The following is a 16,084-nucleotide window of genomic DNA, read 5'->3' on the forward strand; positions in this document are numbered from 1 at the left end:
AATTCAACCTTTGTGCTGGTTACTGAAGCATTTGATTCCAGAAAAGGTATTATTCGCTCACGAAGTGAGAGCTGATTTTATTTGTTATTTTTTGAGTTGTGCTGTTGGCTTTGTTTTGCTTAGATATTTTATACGATTTTATACTAATAGCCAAAATATTTCGTCTTTAATTATTCACAGCATGTTTAATTTCTACACAGTATATTTTAGTGCATGGGGTACATCTGTCGCAGCTTGAAGCGCACTGCCCACAAAAACAGTATTTGGAGTATGTTGGATAGGTCTTGATCCAGCAATTGCAACAAAGTAATGTAGCTCTCTGCATGGAGTCCTCGTGACTGCACGTTTTGTTTTTCTTCAATATTTGGGCTTTGAGCTGTTGATTAGTGCATTCTCTGCTGAAGACCATTGTATCTTGGGAGATTATCAAAGTTGTGTTATGGTTATTGTTTACAGAATATGTCTAGGACTTGTCCCAGGGATATTTTCATAATGTATTCCCCTAAGAATTGGGCTAAGTATTATTAGGTCCCATTTAGGTGTTTTGGAGTGGTATTTCTTTGTTTCAAAATACCCTCTTCCTTTTTATGGATTCTCCTGTTTAGTGTTGTGACTTCCTGTATATTAATCATAAACTGAGAGCTGCAGTGACTTGGATGATTTTACTTCTGGTTTCTTTAGTTCTCTGCTGTATGTGGTTTGCTGTTGCTATCTCTCTCTTTCTTTTTGCCAGTGGTGCTGTGCCGCACACATTCTGACCTGCACAATGCACTGGTTGGCCGATTCGCAGTCACCCGCACTTCATAAATGTGTGTTTTAACTTCAAACAGTGTAGTTGTATTCAAGATTTCTGTGCGTAGCAGGGTGAAGTGGGCAAATAAATATTTATGTAAGCATGTTCACATACTGAGTGCAAACTGAAACCCCAAAGGGTTTATCTGACAAACTTAGAATTGAAGCAGCAGTTTACATGGTCAAGTGAAATGACCACAATGTTATTGTGCTGAAGGAAACTAATTAGTAATTTATGGGCATGCTAAGTACTGAATTGTTGATGTTGACTGAACAGCTAGTAAACACAAGCGGGAGTATAATTCCTCAGAAGTGATCTTTACTGGTAGAGGAAAGAACTGCAAGTTAAATATTTCACAAGACAGCAACAACCAAGAATTCATGTGCAACTTCATGTTCTTACAATTAAGCTGTCCTGCACAGAATGCCTTCACCTTTATGGGCAGCAGGAGAGCATATTTTGTGTCATAATAAATATAACTGGAAAGGGGGAAGTATCTAATATGCAACAATTGACAAACGTTTTCTTAAACAAAATAATTATTCCACAGTCATTAAAATCCGTGGATACTGCCTCCTGTGGAGGTTTATCCAACAGTGGTGCACCAGCAAAATCAAATTATGACAAAGCCAAGTCTGGTAGGCGTGCGGGTTTGGGCAGCTGCTGGTGTGCAACACGTCGGAGGGACAACCACCAGAATGAGAAAAGCTGCCTCATCCGAGTCCGATTAGAGGAGGACAGAGCACAACAATTCAAAATGATTTTGGTAAGTCCCTGGACTGGTTGCTGTCGTCATGCTCGGTCCAAATAATTGCCATTGCTCTCTGCCAGTATCGCAAGAGGAATTTTTATCCCAATTATTTGTTGCCATGCAGTCATATTCAGTGTGTATTTTCCACATTGCTGAAGCCTTTTTTGGTCAATAGGAGTGCTTTGACCATCATTTTGATCCTGTTTTGTAATGCAGTCGCAATGTTTAGGTTTTAGGCCTGAACACATTTTCCTTGCATTTCTCCTTTAAGTGTACATGGCAAGGTGCAGCACTCTGTTGCCGCATTTTGGGGACTGGCTGATAACTATTGAAGAGGAAATATCACAAATTAACACGCACCATTAACTGTACAATAAATCAGCAAGGAGGTACCAGATCTTCAGTTAGCTGACCACAGGCACTTTGGTCCATCTGTAAACTAATCGAGTAATATTAACAGAGATATTGAATATTTCTTTCCTGGCTTTGGCTCATGTGAAATTTAAAAGGCTGGTGCATGGAAGAAAACACATCAAAAATGGGTTGGAGAAGAACATAGAACATTACAGCACAGTACAGGCCCTTCGGCCTTCAATGTTGTGCCGACCTGTCATACCAATCTGAAGCCCATCTAACCTACACTATTCCATGTACGTCCATATGCTTGTCCAATGACGACTTAAATGTACCTAAAGTTGGTGAATCTACTACCGTTGCAGGCAAAGCGTTCCAATAGCAAGAGTGCAATCCAAAACAGAATAATTGCCTACTGGCTAGTTCAGGGAAGCCGAAGGAATATTGGCCAAATTAGAAGGCACATAGATTGTTTTGTTTGATCATGCATTTTCCTTGACAGGATCAGTCGTACTCTGATTGTGCCTCCACAGAGGTCAGTGTGATGTGTGGAAATTGCTTCTCGTGTTTAAATATTGTTAACAAACAGCGCCTCTTTACTCTGGTGAAGAGAACATTTGTTAGCTTGTCAGTGAGTTGGAGATGGGGCAGAACCAGCCTAAGATCTGAGGCAGAATTTGGATAAGCAAATGGCAAACAGCTTGTTTAAATTGAACATCTATGAAACACAGAAAACAAAATTCCCAACCAAAATGACGAAAATGTCTCCTGATGAATGTGCAACAAATTGTTGCCAACTAATACAGCCATGAGAGGCCAACTCGAGAATCGTGGAATGTTATCACAAAGCATAAAGAAAGCTTGACTTATTGTGTCTGTGTTAAATCTCAGTGAGAAGTAGCCTAATTCGCCACCCATCTCCCCCACCACAACCACCATTGCCCTTTTTAGCCCTGCCCTGCAAATTTAGCTCCATGTAATTATTCAGTTGTCTTTAGAAAGTAATTTAATGTGCTTTAACCACCTATTCGGATATTGCGGTTTGGAAAAAGCAGGATTCGTTTTTGTTTTTGCTTTTTCTCCCCACCAATGACCTTAGATTTTGACCTTGGTACATAGTGCCAGAAGGACCAGTAAACAGTTTCCCTCATTTACTTTAGTTAGCCTGAGCAAATGACTGTTCTTCATGATTCTATGTTCTAATCCTTACCCAATTTTGTGTCTATACTGCCACTGCCCATTTCATTCCACAGGCTTCAATTTTGCTTGCACACTTGTGTGGCACTTCTTCGAACATAATTTAGAAAATCCAATTTATCACCAATGAATCACTAAAATTAGTGATTAATCATTTAAAGTCTGAGCATACAGAGTGGAAAAGGTATTGGTTATTCAAAAAAGATCACTTTTGGGGATGTTAGTTAATGTAAAATAACAAGGTGTCGAGCTGGATGAACAGTGCAGGCCAAGCAGCATCAGAGGAGCAGGAAGGCTGACGTTTCGGGCCTAGACCCTTCTTTAGAAAGATAATGTAGTTCATCTAATCTCTAGTTGTGTAATATTTGACTCTACCACTTATAGAATTGTCGAGACGTACCGAACAAAATATCCCCCCAAACCTTTCCTATTTATGTACTTATTCAAATGTCTTTTAAACATTGTAATTGTGTCTACATCTGCCACTTCCTCAGGAATTTAATTTCACTACATTTTTTGGATTTTTCAGATTTGCTATCCATTAATATATTTAATATGATCTTTGCTTTTGACTGGGTGGCAAAAGTAATTTTTTTAGCCATGAACTATAGCAAAATTAAAGTAGAATTAAGTGTGAGTTTACTCAACCAGAAAACATTGCACTTCTCCAGAAGAAACAGAAAATTTGCTGGTGCATTTCATCTTCCAGGTCATTGCTCAAACTTGAGCTGAGATAAGCATTCTCCAAATATAACACAGAATTAAACAAAAGCAGACAATTGCCCAAAAAACTGGTCTTCTCAATATCCTGCCTATCAAATATTATTCCTGTACAGCCACATTATGATTGAATATTAAATATTTGCACTGTCTTCAAATCACAAATTGCTAAATGTTTCAAACTGTTAAAGCAATTTTATGAATAATTTATATGAATGAGCATAACATTAGGAAATGGCAGACTTCACAAACAACATTGAGCCATTTGCTGTAATGACAATAAATGTTAAAAGCAGGCAAATGGTATGGGGGTAACAAAGTGGGAAGCTGGATGAACACAGCAGGCCAAGCAGCAGAGCATCTCAGGAGCACACAGCCTGGCCTTTCAGGCCTAGACCCTTTTCTGATGAAGGGTCTAGGCCTGAAACATCAGCTTTTGTGCTCCAAAGATGCTTCTTGACCTGCTGTGTTCATCCAGCTCCACACTTTGTTATCTTGGATTCTCCAGCATCTGCAGTTCCCATTATCTCTGATACAATTTTAACCTCATTGTGAAGCCTCTTCCAGGGATACCTAACCTGAAGAAGTTACCCTCCTCTCTCCGGAAAAACCTCAGTGGATCTCTCTCCCACTGCAACTCTCTTGTAATCTCTTCAGCCTTGAAACAAAGCTTTTCTGTTGAAGGGTCTGTGCCCGAAACATCAGCTTTTGTGCTCCTGAGATGCTGCTTGGCCTGCTGTGTTCATCCAGCTCCACATTTTGTTATCTCGGACTCTCCAGCATCTGCAGTTCCCATTATGTCAAATGGTATGGGGGTTTTGGGTGGGAGGGGATGGAAGTGGATTATTTAAATTATGAATTTTGTCATTAGTTACTTGTTTCAAACTGTGTGTATAAGTAAACCTGATCACTGGGCTCTGTTTCCATTCAAATTCCAACCTTTACTGTTCACAGTAACTGTGTTATGGAGCATCGAATGCAGATTTTACAATAACAGTCCTACCAGATGTTATTTCATTAATGTAACTTTTACAACTTTCAGTGTAATGTCCCAATTAGTTTTCTGGGTGAAAGCAGCTATATTTATAAGCCCTTTGGAAATTGAGGCATTATATATTTCATTTGGTGTGTGTGTCTAATGCATTAATGGAAAGTGAATGTTGTTTTAATTAGGTGACTAATCAAGATCGTGTATCTGAAGTTCTCAACAAAGCTATGACCGCGCTCAAATTTGAACCCGAGCATCCTCAGGAATTTGATCTAGTACAGATCATTGAATCAAATAAAGGTGAGCAGTGGAAATTGCTTCAATTTAAGTTAAATCTATTTCTGAACAGCATAACCACTGCAAGGGAATTGATATTTTCTTTTGATTTCACCAAAAAGCTGCAGATATCTAAATTTATATCATTGAACATATCCAAGCATGTTCAGCAGGATTCAACTCTGAGGAATGTAAAGCCAATAAACAACTAATACCTGCACCTAATAAAAGCACATTATTTCATCAGATTGCCCTAAAGCCAAATCAGAACAAAGAACCACAAATGCTGGAAATCAGAAAGCACAGCAGCAGTAGCAGCACTTGTAGAGAGAAGTCAGGGTTAGTGTTTGGAGTCCAGTAGCCCTTTTGTAAAACTACCTAAAGCCATATTGAATGAAGGATGTACATCAGGATTTGGGTGTGGCATTAAATCCTGAATTATTCGCATTGTCAGCACATTGTTCTGCTTTGTTCATTCTTATTTTAACTGGTTATTCCAAAATAAATGTTTCCTTTTGCTGAAATTAATCTGTTCTTCCCCTCTTTTTGGCCCGTGGCTGAGAGACCAGAAATATGGGTGGGATCACTGCTGTCAAGTTGCTAATCTGTAGCAACCCTCCCCCAACCATTTCCTGGTGAAAAGTAGAAACGAGGACTCATGGGTTTCATTCTGCTGTGGTTTAAAACGTGCCATCCAGGCTGTGTTAAGCAGAATGCATTCTGAAAATGAAGGGTCCCAATGCCTTTGCAGCATGCTATCCCTGTCAGATTTCACAGAAAAGAAAAATCAGTTCCCTGGATGTAAGTCTCACTAACAAAGCTGGCATTTATTCTGCATCCATCATCGCCCTCAGAAAATGGCCATTCACTGGATCACTAACTCGTGTTTGATTTAGGTGCCCTCAGTGGTGTTATTTTCTAGATTCTAATCCAATGCTGAAGGAGAGGATAGCTTTTCTCAGTGTTTTCGCATTGATCACACTGCACCTTTTTGTGTTTGATGCTGGTATCAGCAGAAGTGACCATGTAGCTGCTGGGTCATTCGTGAATCAATTGGGGTTTTGCATTGTTCTGTAGTAAGGAAAATCTGACATCTTTACCTGGGCTACTGTATGCTGACTCTTCACAGCCTCATATCTGGCCTAATAAAGCCACTCAATTGTACAAACTGTCATGAAGAAGGCATGTGCCATCGGACAGTGAGAGGTTTGAAATGGATTTTAGTCTTGACCAACAATGCTCGTCCTGAGAATGGGTCTCAGATACAATGGTTCTTAATTGTTGAGTTTACCTAATTTAGTATAACTCCAAGATTTTCTCTTGTGTTTTGTAATACGTTCTGAATCCTTGCAGTACATTCGTTCTGTTCCTCCCAGCCATTGATATTTCCGTACCCAGGAAGCAGTTGGACCTGTGCACAATTAATGTGATGAAAACACGTGTGAATAATAATGTGCTTTCCCTCTGCTTTTTCAGTGCTCATACTTCCGGCCAATGCCATCCTGTATTATGCAATGGACAAGAAAGTGAATCATGACTTCATCCTGAGATTCACCGAAAGAAGATCTTCATGTCTATGCAAGTTTTAGCTGTAAGGAACATAATGTTTCATGGGACTCTGTTGGATCTAAAATCTCTGCTCAGTATCAAAAACCCTGCAATATATGAATAAATTACTTTGGCAGTTTTCTACTTTAAATTATTGGACAATTTGGAGAGAGTGACTTGACTTCAGACAATTGCTTAACATTAACTTTTGAGTCCAGTGCTTGTTTGTCCTTTTCAAACATCTTGCACATCAGCTATTTTTCCTGGAACGCTGGAGAATTGAACCTTGCCACCTGTCTTCTATGAACATCACAGTCATGTATCAATTGGTTGGATGAGAAAAAGAATCTTTTACGTATCAATCTTGTTGACCAATTGTGATTGAATTTGCCTGGGTTCCTCAATGGTTGTTTGGTTAAAAAGCAAACCAGCCATTTGTTCAGCCAATGGCAGGATGATGAATACTTCAACTGAAGTGTTTGGTTTGGCCTTTAAACTCTTCAGCACTCCATTCCTGCCTTCAATATTTTTATTTCTCCAGTGGCTTAAACTAATTTGGAGAGAATGCCATTGACATGCCTTCAACAAAGGGCAACTACAAGAAATAATAGAGTTAGAACATAGAACATAGAACAGCACAGAACAGGCCCTTCAGCCCACAATGTTGTGCCGACCATTGATCCTCATGTATGCACCCTCAAATTTCTGTGACCATATACATGCCCAGCAGTCTCTTAAATGACCCCAATGACCTTGCTTCCACAACTGCTGCTGGCAACGCATTCCATGCTCCCACAACTCTCTGCGTAAAGAACCTGCCTCTGACATCCCCTCTATACTTTCCTCCAAACAGCTTAAAACTATGACCCCTCGTGCTAGCCATTTCTGCCCTGGGAAATAGTCTCTGGCTATCAACTCTATCTATGCCTCTCATTATCTTGTATACCTCAATTAGGTCCCCTCTCCTCCTCCTTTTCTCCAATGAAAAGAGACCGAGCTCAGTCAACCTCTCTTCATAAGATAAGCCCTCCAGTCCAGGCAGCATCCTGGTAAACCTCCTCTGAACCCTCTCCAAAGCATCCACATCTTTCCTATAATAGGGTGCCCAGAACTGGATGCAGTATTCCAAGTGCGGTCTAACCAAAGTTTTATAGAGCTGCAACAAGATCTCACGACTCTTAAACTCAATCCCCCTGTTAATGAAAGCCAAAACACCATATGCTTTCTTAACAACCCTGTCCACTTGGGTGGCCATTTTAAGGGATCTATGTATCTGCACACCAAGATCCCTCTGTTCCTCCACGCTGCCAAGAATCCTATCCTTAATCCTGTACTCAGCTTTCAAATTCGACCTTCCAAAATGCATCACCTCGCATTTATCCAGGTTGAACTCCATCTGCCACCTCTCAGCCCATCTCTGCATCCTGTCAATGTCCCGCTGCAGCCTACAACAGCCCTCTACACTGTCAACGACACCTCCGACCTTTGTGTCGTCTGCAAACTTGTTGGCCCATCCTTCAATCCCCTCGTCCAAGTCATTAATAAAAATTACAAACAGTAGAGGCCCAAGGACAGAGCCCTGTGGAACTCCACTCACCACTGACTTCCAGGCAGAATATTTTCCTTCTACTACCACTCGCTGTCTTCTGTTGGCCAGCCAATTCTGTATCCAAGCAGCTAAGTTCCCCTGTATCCCATTCCTCCTGACCTTCTGAATGAGCCTACCATGGGGAACCTTATCAAATGCCTTACTGAAGTCCATATACACCACATCCACAGCTCGACCCTCATCAACTTTTCTAGTCACATCCTCAAAAAACTCAATAAGGTTTGTAAGGCATGACCTACCCCTCACAAAGCCGTGTTGACTGTATTTGATCAAGCCATGCTCTTCCAGATGGTCATAAATCTTATCCCTCAGAATCCTTTCTAACACCTTGCAGATGACAGACGTGAGACTTACCGGTCTATAATTGCCGGGGATTTCCCTATTTCCTTTCTTGAAGAGAGGAATTACATTTGCCTCTCTCCAGTCCTCAGGTACGACTCCAGTGGAGAGCGAGGATGCAAAGATCTTCGCAAGTGGCGAAGCAATTGCATTTCTCGCTTCCCAAAGCAGCCGAGGACAAATCTGATCCGGGCCTGGCGACTTGTCAATCTTAATGTTTGACAAAATTTTCGACAGTTGTTTATTACTGCCAGTCATATTGCACTTGTTTGAGACCTTAACTGTTTTTACTTAATGTTCAATTTTACAACAATTTAACATAAAATTATTGTGCCATAGTGGGACATATGAATGAGACTGTGTGAGTGAGAGTCAGAGTAAGCGACGTGTGAGTGAGACTGTGAGTGTGTGTAAGAGTGAGACTGTGAAGTTAGAGTAAGACTGTATGTGTGAGTGAGACTGAATGACAGTCAGTGTGAGATTATGTGAGTGATACTGAGAGTTTCTGTGAGTGGGTGTGAGAGAGTGGGACTGTATGAAGTCAGAGTGAGACTGTGAGTGAGAGCATGTGTGTGAGTGAGACCATATGTGTGAGTGAGACTGTGAGAGAGAGAGTCAGAGTTAGATTGAGAGAGCGAGACTAGGGATTTGTATGTGAATGAAACCATGCATTTGTGAGAGTGAGACCATATGTGTGACTAAGAACATGTGTGAGTGAGAGAGTCTGAGTGGGACTGTGTGTGAGTGGGTCTGTGGGTGAGTGAGTGAGTCTGTGTGTCAGTGAGTCAGAGTGAGACTGAGAGAGAGAGAGTAGGAATTTGTATGTGAATGAGACCATGCATTTGTGAGAGTGAAAACATGTGTGTGACTAAGAACATGTGTGTGAGTGAGAGAGTCTGAGTGGGACTGTGTGTGAGAGGGTCCGTGTGTGAGAGGGTCCGTGTGTGAGAGGGTCCGTGTGTGAGTGGGTCCGTGTGTGAGTGGGTCCGTGTGTGAGTGGGTCCGTGTGTGAGTGAGCCCGTCTGTGAGTGGGCCCATGTGTGAGTGAGTCAGAGTGAGACCGAGAGAGAAAGAGTAGGAATTTGTATGTGAATGAGACCGTGCATTTGTGAGAGTGAGGCCATGTGTGTGAATAAGAATGTGTGTGTGAGAGAGGCTGTGTGTGAGTGAGACTGTGTTCGTGAGACTGCGAGTGATCCGATGTGAGTGTGACTGTGAGTGAGAGTTTGAGTGACACAGTGAGATTAATTGAGAATGTATGATTGAGTGTGAGACTGAATATTAGTCAGACTGAATAAGATTGTGTGAGAATGTATGAGTGAGAGAGCATGTGTAATTGAGTGAGTTTGAACAAGACCATGTGTGATTGAGACTGTGAACTCAGAGTGAGATTGTGTATGAGTGAGACTATGTGAGTGTGAGAGGCAAGGTGTGTGAGAGTGAAATCGTGGGAAGTCAGAGTGATACTGTGTGTTTGAACCTCCAAGTAAGACCGTGTGAGGGTGAGACTGTGTGCGAGTGAGGCTATGTACGGGTGAGACTGCATGCGAGTGAGACTGTGTTTAGGTGAGACTCTGTGCGAGTGAGGCTGTGTGCAGGTGAGACTGTGTGTGAGTGAGACTATGTACGGGTGAGACTGCGTGCGAGTGAGACTATGTACGGGGTGGGACTGCATGCGAGTGAGACAGCGTTATGAGTGAGACTGTGTGCGAGTGAGATTATGTACAGGTGAGACTGCGTGCGAGTGAGACTGTGCGCAGGTGAGACTCTGTGTGGGTGAGACTGTGCAGTCAAATGAGACTGGCTAAGAGTGTCAGAGACAGCCTGTGTGTGAGACTGAGTTGGTGCGTGAGAGTCAAAATTGGGCATGTGTGTTATTGAGCCTGAGTTTGTGCGTGTGACACAATGTGAGTGTCTGTGTGGGAGGGAGTCAAACTACGTGTGTGAGACTGTGTGAAGTGAGAATGAGACTGTATGTGTGGGACTGAGACCATGTGTGTGAGTGAAAAAGTCAGAGTGAGACTGTGTATGCGTGTGACTGAAGCTGCAAAGTCAGTGTGATACTGTATGAGTGAGAGTGTGTGAGATTAGATTGGATTCCCTACAGTGTGGAAACAGGACCTTTGACCCCACAAGTCCACACTGCCCCTTGAAGCATCCCACCCAGACCCATCCCCCTACAGCCCACACACCCCCAAACACTACGGGCAATTTAGCGCGGCCGATCCACCTCGCCTGTACATCTCTGGACTGTGGGAGGAAACCGGAGCACCCAGAGGAAACCCACGCAGACACAGAGAGAATGTACAAACTCCACACAGACACTCACCAGAGGCTGGAATCGAACCCGGGTCCCTGGCGCTGTGAGGCTGCAGTGCTAACCACTGAGCCACCGTGCCACCCTTGAGATTGTGCTTGTGATACTGTGTGAGACTGAATGTAAATGAGACTGTTTGAGAGTGTGAGGGAAGGGAGTCAGTCCATGTGTGTGAATGAGTCCATATTTGTGAGTGAAACTGAGTGTGAGTGAGGCTGCGTGAAGTGTGAGTCAGACTGACTGAGTGTGTGTGAGCGACTATAACAGGCTGTGAGAAATTGAGAGTGAGACTGTGTGTGTAAGTGTGAGACTGAATGAAACTGTCAGAGTATAACAGTGAGGGAGTGTGTGTATGACAGGATATATCTGTAAAGTGCAAGCCATCTCAGGGAAAAAAAACTAACAAACTAACCATTTATCCAGACCATTAGGTGGGATGATGAGTACTTCAGCTGGCCTGTTTGGCTCGGCCTTTAAAGTCTCCAGCCAACCTTTTGTTTCCAGAGGCTTTAACTAATTCTGGATTAAAAACCCATTGATGTTTTTAACTCACTGCAACTGCAAGAAATAAAGCATTGTTTATTATTGCCAGTGGTATTGCACTTGTTTGAGACTTTAATTAATGCTCAGCTTTATAATGAATTTATTTTGAATGGTTATATTGTGAGATGCGCGCGCGTGTAAGAGAATATATATTTGTAAAGTGCAAACCATTTTGGGGATAAAAGGTATTTAAAAGATGCACAGGGGACCAGATCACCTCAGACATGAATACTGAAATACACTTGTTGTTCCTAGTTTATCTGCTTATGTTCCATTACTCAGACCTGTCATTGTTTCAAGTGGGTCTCATTGGTTAACAGCCAATTTGAAACTCATTCATTGAACTTTTCATCTTCATGCAATCACATCTCACGTGCAGGACAGTGTTGGTTATGTATATTCACTTTTCAAATGGATCCAAAACAAAAATCCATTCAAAGTAGCAAAATATCAGGAATTTTTAACAGTATTTGAGTCTCTGTCAAATTCACATTTGCACTATGTATAAATTAACACCAGGAACAACAAGCACTTTAACATTTCTGGCATTCCTTTCTTCCACAGGCAATGTTCGAGCCTCCTTCGCAATATGAATCAATGAGCTCTGGTGAGGGAGGGAATTAGAGAGCTCACCGCCCTGATTTTTGAGAGGTCGTATGTATATTATTTCCTTCTCCTCCTGTAAATCACTTGGTGCTCGACATAGGATTCACTAATTAGACATTTACACATAACCACTTTAAAATTAAAATGGTTCAACATCGAGGCTATGCCAACAATACCAGCCACAGGTAGAAGAGAAAATCATCTGAGTTCTTTGTCTAAGTTTTGTTTCTAAAAATAGTGTTCAGTAAATGTTTTTGATGTTCTTACATTTGTTTTAAATTAAAAAGCTTAAATTGCAATCTTTTGTTTCATTCTTTTGAAGTAGAAGACAAATTCTGGGCTGAGGGAGTATACTTCATCTCTAATTAGTGCTGCTTCACTAAATATAACCTCCTATCAGCAACTTGTGTTGACAGCTCACCTCCACGAACCATGTATCTGGGGTTATTGACAGCCATAATCCTAGAGAGCAAGGCAGGTACCTTGGCACCACACAGGAAATCTCTACTGGGGGGGCAGCTGATGGACAAACGGGTTGAACAAATAATGGCTCTGCCAGGATTGGAACAGTTTGTTTACAATATGTGGGAAAGGTGCCTCCATTAAAAATGGCCTCTGACATCCGTCTACTCACTTGCATCACTGACCCCATGCCATTTGTAAAATGCAAGCTTCAGTGCAAAGGCCACATTGGCCTTGATGCCCTTTCAAAGAGTTTCTGTGCAAGACTGTTGAATAATGGTTTTTGCAGTGACTGTCACATCAGCGCTGTGGGGCAACTCGTGCTGGCACAAGCATTGGTGGTACAGATAAAAGAGATAGTTCCAGGAATAGTGGCTGTACTGTTGTAGTTTTCCTCATCTTTGGATTCTGGGGAAGTATCTGGAAAACTGCCTTTGTGACACCCCTATTCAAAAAGAGAGGAAGGCAAAAGGCAGGTAACTTTAGGCCAAACATTTAATGTTGAAAAGGTGTTGGGATCAATCATTAAGGAAATAATAACAGTGCATTTGGAAAGCAATAATCTAATTAAACAGAGTCATCATGACTCCATGAAAGAGAAATCATGTCTGACTATTAGTTTTTTGAAGAATGCTGAACCAGAGCAGTTAGGGGGGAACCAGGACATGTGTTATATTTGGAATTCGAGCAGGCGTTCATCAAGGTACCTCACAAAAGGTTAAGCCTTACAGTAAAAACCATTGTGTTGGAGGTGATAAGGTGACATGGATGGAGAATTGGCCAACAGCCAGGAAGCAGTGAGCAGGAATTAGAGGTTCTTTTCCAACTTGGTGACCTGCGACCAATGGAGTTTCACAGGGATCAGTACTGGGACGGCAACTGTTTACAACAAATATAAATAACTTGGGGCAATGAAGTGTAAGTACCTGGGCCGAATTTGCAGAAAACAGAAAAATAAGTAGAAAAGTGGGTTGTGAGAGATGTACACACAGTTCACAATGAAATATTGCTCTCTGAATAGACAAAAAACAAATGCAGTATAATGTGGGAAAATGCAAATTTGTTAGTTTTGGAAGGAAGAACAAAAGAGTTGTTTTATTCAAATGGAGAAAAAAAACAGCAGAAATCTGCAATAAAGGCAGTTGAGGTCCTTGTGCACAAAACACAGGAAGTTAGCACACAGATGCAGCAGGTAAACACGAAGATTAATCAAATATTGGCCCTTATTTTGGGAAGACAAGGGAGGTGTGCTGGTGAGACACATTTGGACTCTGCCAGCAGTTTTTCCTCCCTTATTTAAAAGATATCATTTTACTGGAGGCAGCACAAAGAAGGTTCACGAGATGATCTCCACTGTGTTGGGATCACCTTATGAGCAAAGGCTAAACAGATTGGGACTCTACTGTCTGGAATTTTAAAAAATGAGGATGTGATTTCAGTGAATCGGACAGGATTCTTAAGAGGTTTGACTGGGTAAATGTGGAAAGGATGTTTCCTTCATGGGAGACTATAGGACCAGAGGGCATAGTCTCCAAATATAAGGTCCCATGTTAGAACTGAATCTGAGAAGTAGCTTCATTGTCACATATACTCAAATGCCACATATTGGGCCATTTTCGGTACAGAGGTACCCAGGTTAAGATTCTTAAGTACAAATTCATGGTCAGAATGACAATTAGAAAAATAAAGAAAGAAAAGTTCCAGGATTATAGATCAGAGGAATAAGTGCGAACAAAAGCAAGAAATTCACCATGATGGATCACAGGAATAAATTTTAAAATATCAGTAAAAAGTTCAGAATGTCAGTCCTTTTAACCCAGTTCGCGCTGGCACCGAGCCTCCAGTCTGAGCCTTGACTCCTAACCATGCCGGGCTTCGCTTTGAGACTCTCAAGGCCGGGAGACTGCTCTGGAATCACCTCAAGGCCAGAAGTCCATGCTGAGGGCATGTCAGCCGACAGATCACCTTGCCAGGCCTACACTGAGGCTGGACATTCAGGACATCACCGAGAAGAAAGAAGCCAAAATAGGGGAGACAAAAAGCAGAAAAGAAATGGACAGAGTTGACAGGTCCTACACCTCAGCCTAAGACTGAGGCGAGGAGGAATTTGTTCTGAGGTTACAGAGTCTCTGGTATTCATGGAGTCATTGAGCTCTACAGCACTGAAACAGAACATTTGGTCCAATTGTCCATGCCAACCAAATATCCAAAACTGATCTAGTCCACTTTGTCAGCATTTGGCCCATATTCCTCTAAACCTTCCTATTTATATACCCATCCAGATTCCTTTTAACTGTCATTGTACCCATTTCCACAACTTCTTCTGGCAGCTTGTTCAATATATGCAACATGCTCTGCGTGAAAACATGACCCCTTAGGTCCTTTTCAAATCTTTCTCCTCTCACCTTAAACCTGTGCGCTGTAGTTTCCAACTGCCCTCCTCTGGGAAAAAAGACCTTGGCTATTCACCCTCCCCATGTCTATCATGGCTTTTAAAAAATCTCTCCCCTCAGTCTTTGACATTCCATGGAAAATAGCCCCAGCCCCTCCTGATAGCTCAAACCCTCCAAACCTGGCAACATCCTTTTAATGAATCCTCGTAATGACAGGAATATGAATCGTGTCAAGTTTCACATCTTTCCTCTAGCAGAGAGACCAGAATTGGATGCAGTATTCCAAAAGTGGCCTAACCAATGTCCTATACAGCTGCAATGTGACCTTCCAACTCCTCTGCTCAATGCACTGAGCAATAAAGGCAAGCACACCAAACACGCTCTTCACTATCCTATCTACCTGCGACTGCACTTTCAAAGAATAATGCACCTACACCCCAATGTCTCTTTGTTCTGCAACGCTCCCCAGGACTTTACTGTTAAGTGTATAAGTCCTGCCCGAATTTGACTTTCCAAAATGCGGTACCTCACCTTTAGCCAAATTAAACTCCATTTGCCACTCCTTGGCCCACTGGCCCAAATGATCAACGTTGTACTCTAAGTTAACATTCTTCGCTGTCCACTGCACCTCCAATTTCGGTGTCATCTACATATCTACTAACCATACTTCCTCTGTTCACATCCAAACCATTTACATAAATGACAGAAAGCAGTGGAGCCAGCATTAATCCTTGTAGCACACCAATGGTCACAGGCCTTCAGTCCGAAAAGGAACCTTCTATCACCCTCTTTCTCCTACTTTTGAGCCAATTTTGTGCCCAAATGGCGAGCTGTCCCCGTCTTCCACAGATTTAACCTTGACGAGCAGTCTACCCATGCAGTACCTTGTTGAATGCCTAACTGAAGTTCATATAAACAACATCCACTGCTCCGCCTTCAACAATCTTCTTCATTACTTCTTAAATAAAATACTCAAACAAGTTAGTGAGAGACAATTCCGCATGCACAAAGCCATGTTCACCATCTGTAGTCATGCTTGCCTTTCCAAATACATGTAAATCCTGTCCCTCAGGATCCCCTCCAACAACTTATCCACCACTGGAGTCAGGCTCACCAGCTTATAGTTCCCTGACTTTTTCTTACCACCTTTCTGAAATAATGGCACCGCGTTAGCCAACCTCCAGTCTG

General features: G+C 42.0%; 1 protein-coding gene across 1 annotated transcript in view; it reads left to right on the forward strand.

The window, feature by feature from the left end:
- LOC132209882 (ral guanine nucleotide dissociation stimulator-like 1) overlaps window positions 1-12,245 on the forward strand; it is a 49,624-nt gene extending 37,379 nt beyond the window's left edge. The window contains exons 18-21 of the mRNA XM_059647704.1: window positions 1,344-1,559; window positions 4,989-5,103; window positions 6,556-6,670; window positions 12,000-12,245. Coding sequence (XP_059503687.1) covers window positions 1,344-1,559; window positions 4,989-5,103; window positions 6,556-6,668 — 444 coding nt within the window. The 3' untranslated portion in view covers window positions 6,669-6,670; window positions 12,000-12,245. The remainder of the gene's footprint in view (window positions 1-1,343; window positions 1,560-4,988; window positions 5,104-6,555; window positions 6,671-11,999) is intronic.
- The last annotated feature ends 3,839 nt before the right edge of the window (window positions 12,246-16,084 follow it).

Source organism: Stegostoma tigrinum, chromosome 8, assembly GCF_030684315.1.
Source record: "Stegostoma tigrinum isolate sSteTig4 chromosome 8, sSteTig4.hap1, whole genome shotgun sequence".
Classification (NCBI taxonomy): domain Eukaryota; kingdom Metazoa; phylum Chordata; class Chondrichthyes; order Orectolobiformes; family Stegostomatidae; genus Stegostoma; species Stegostoma tigrinum.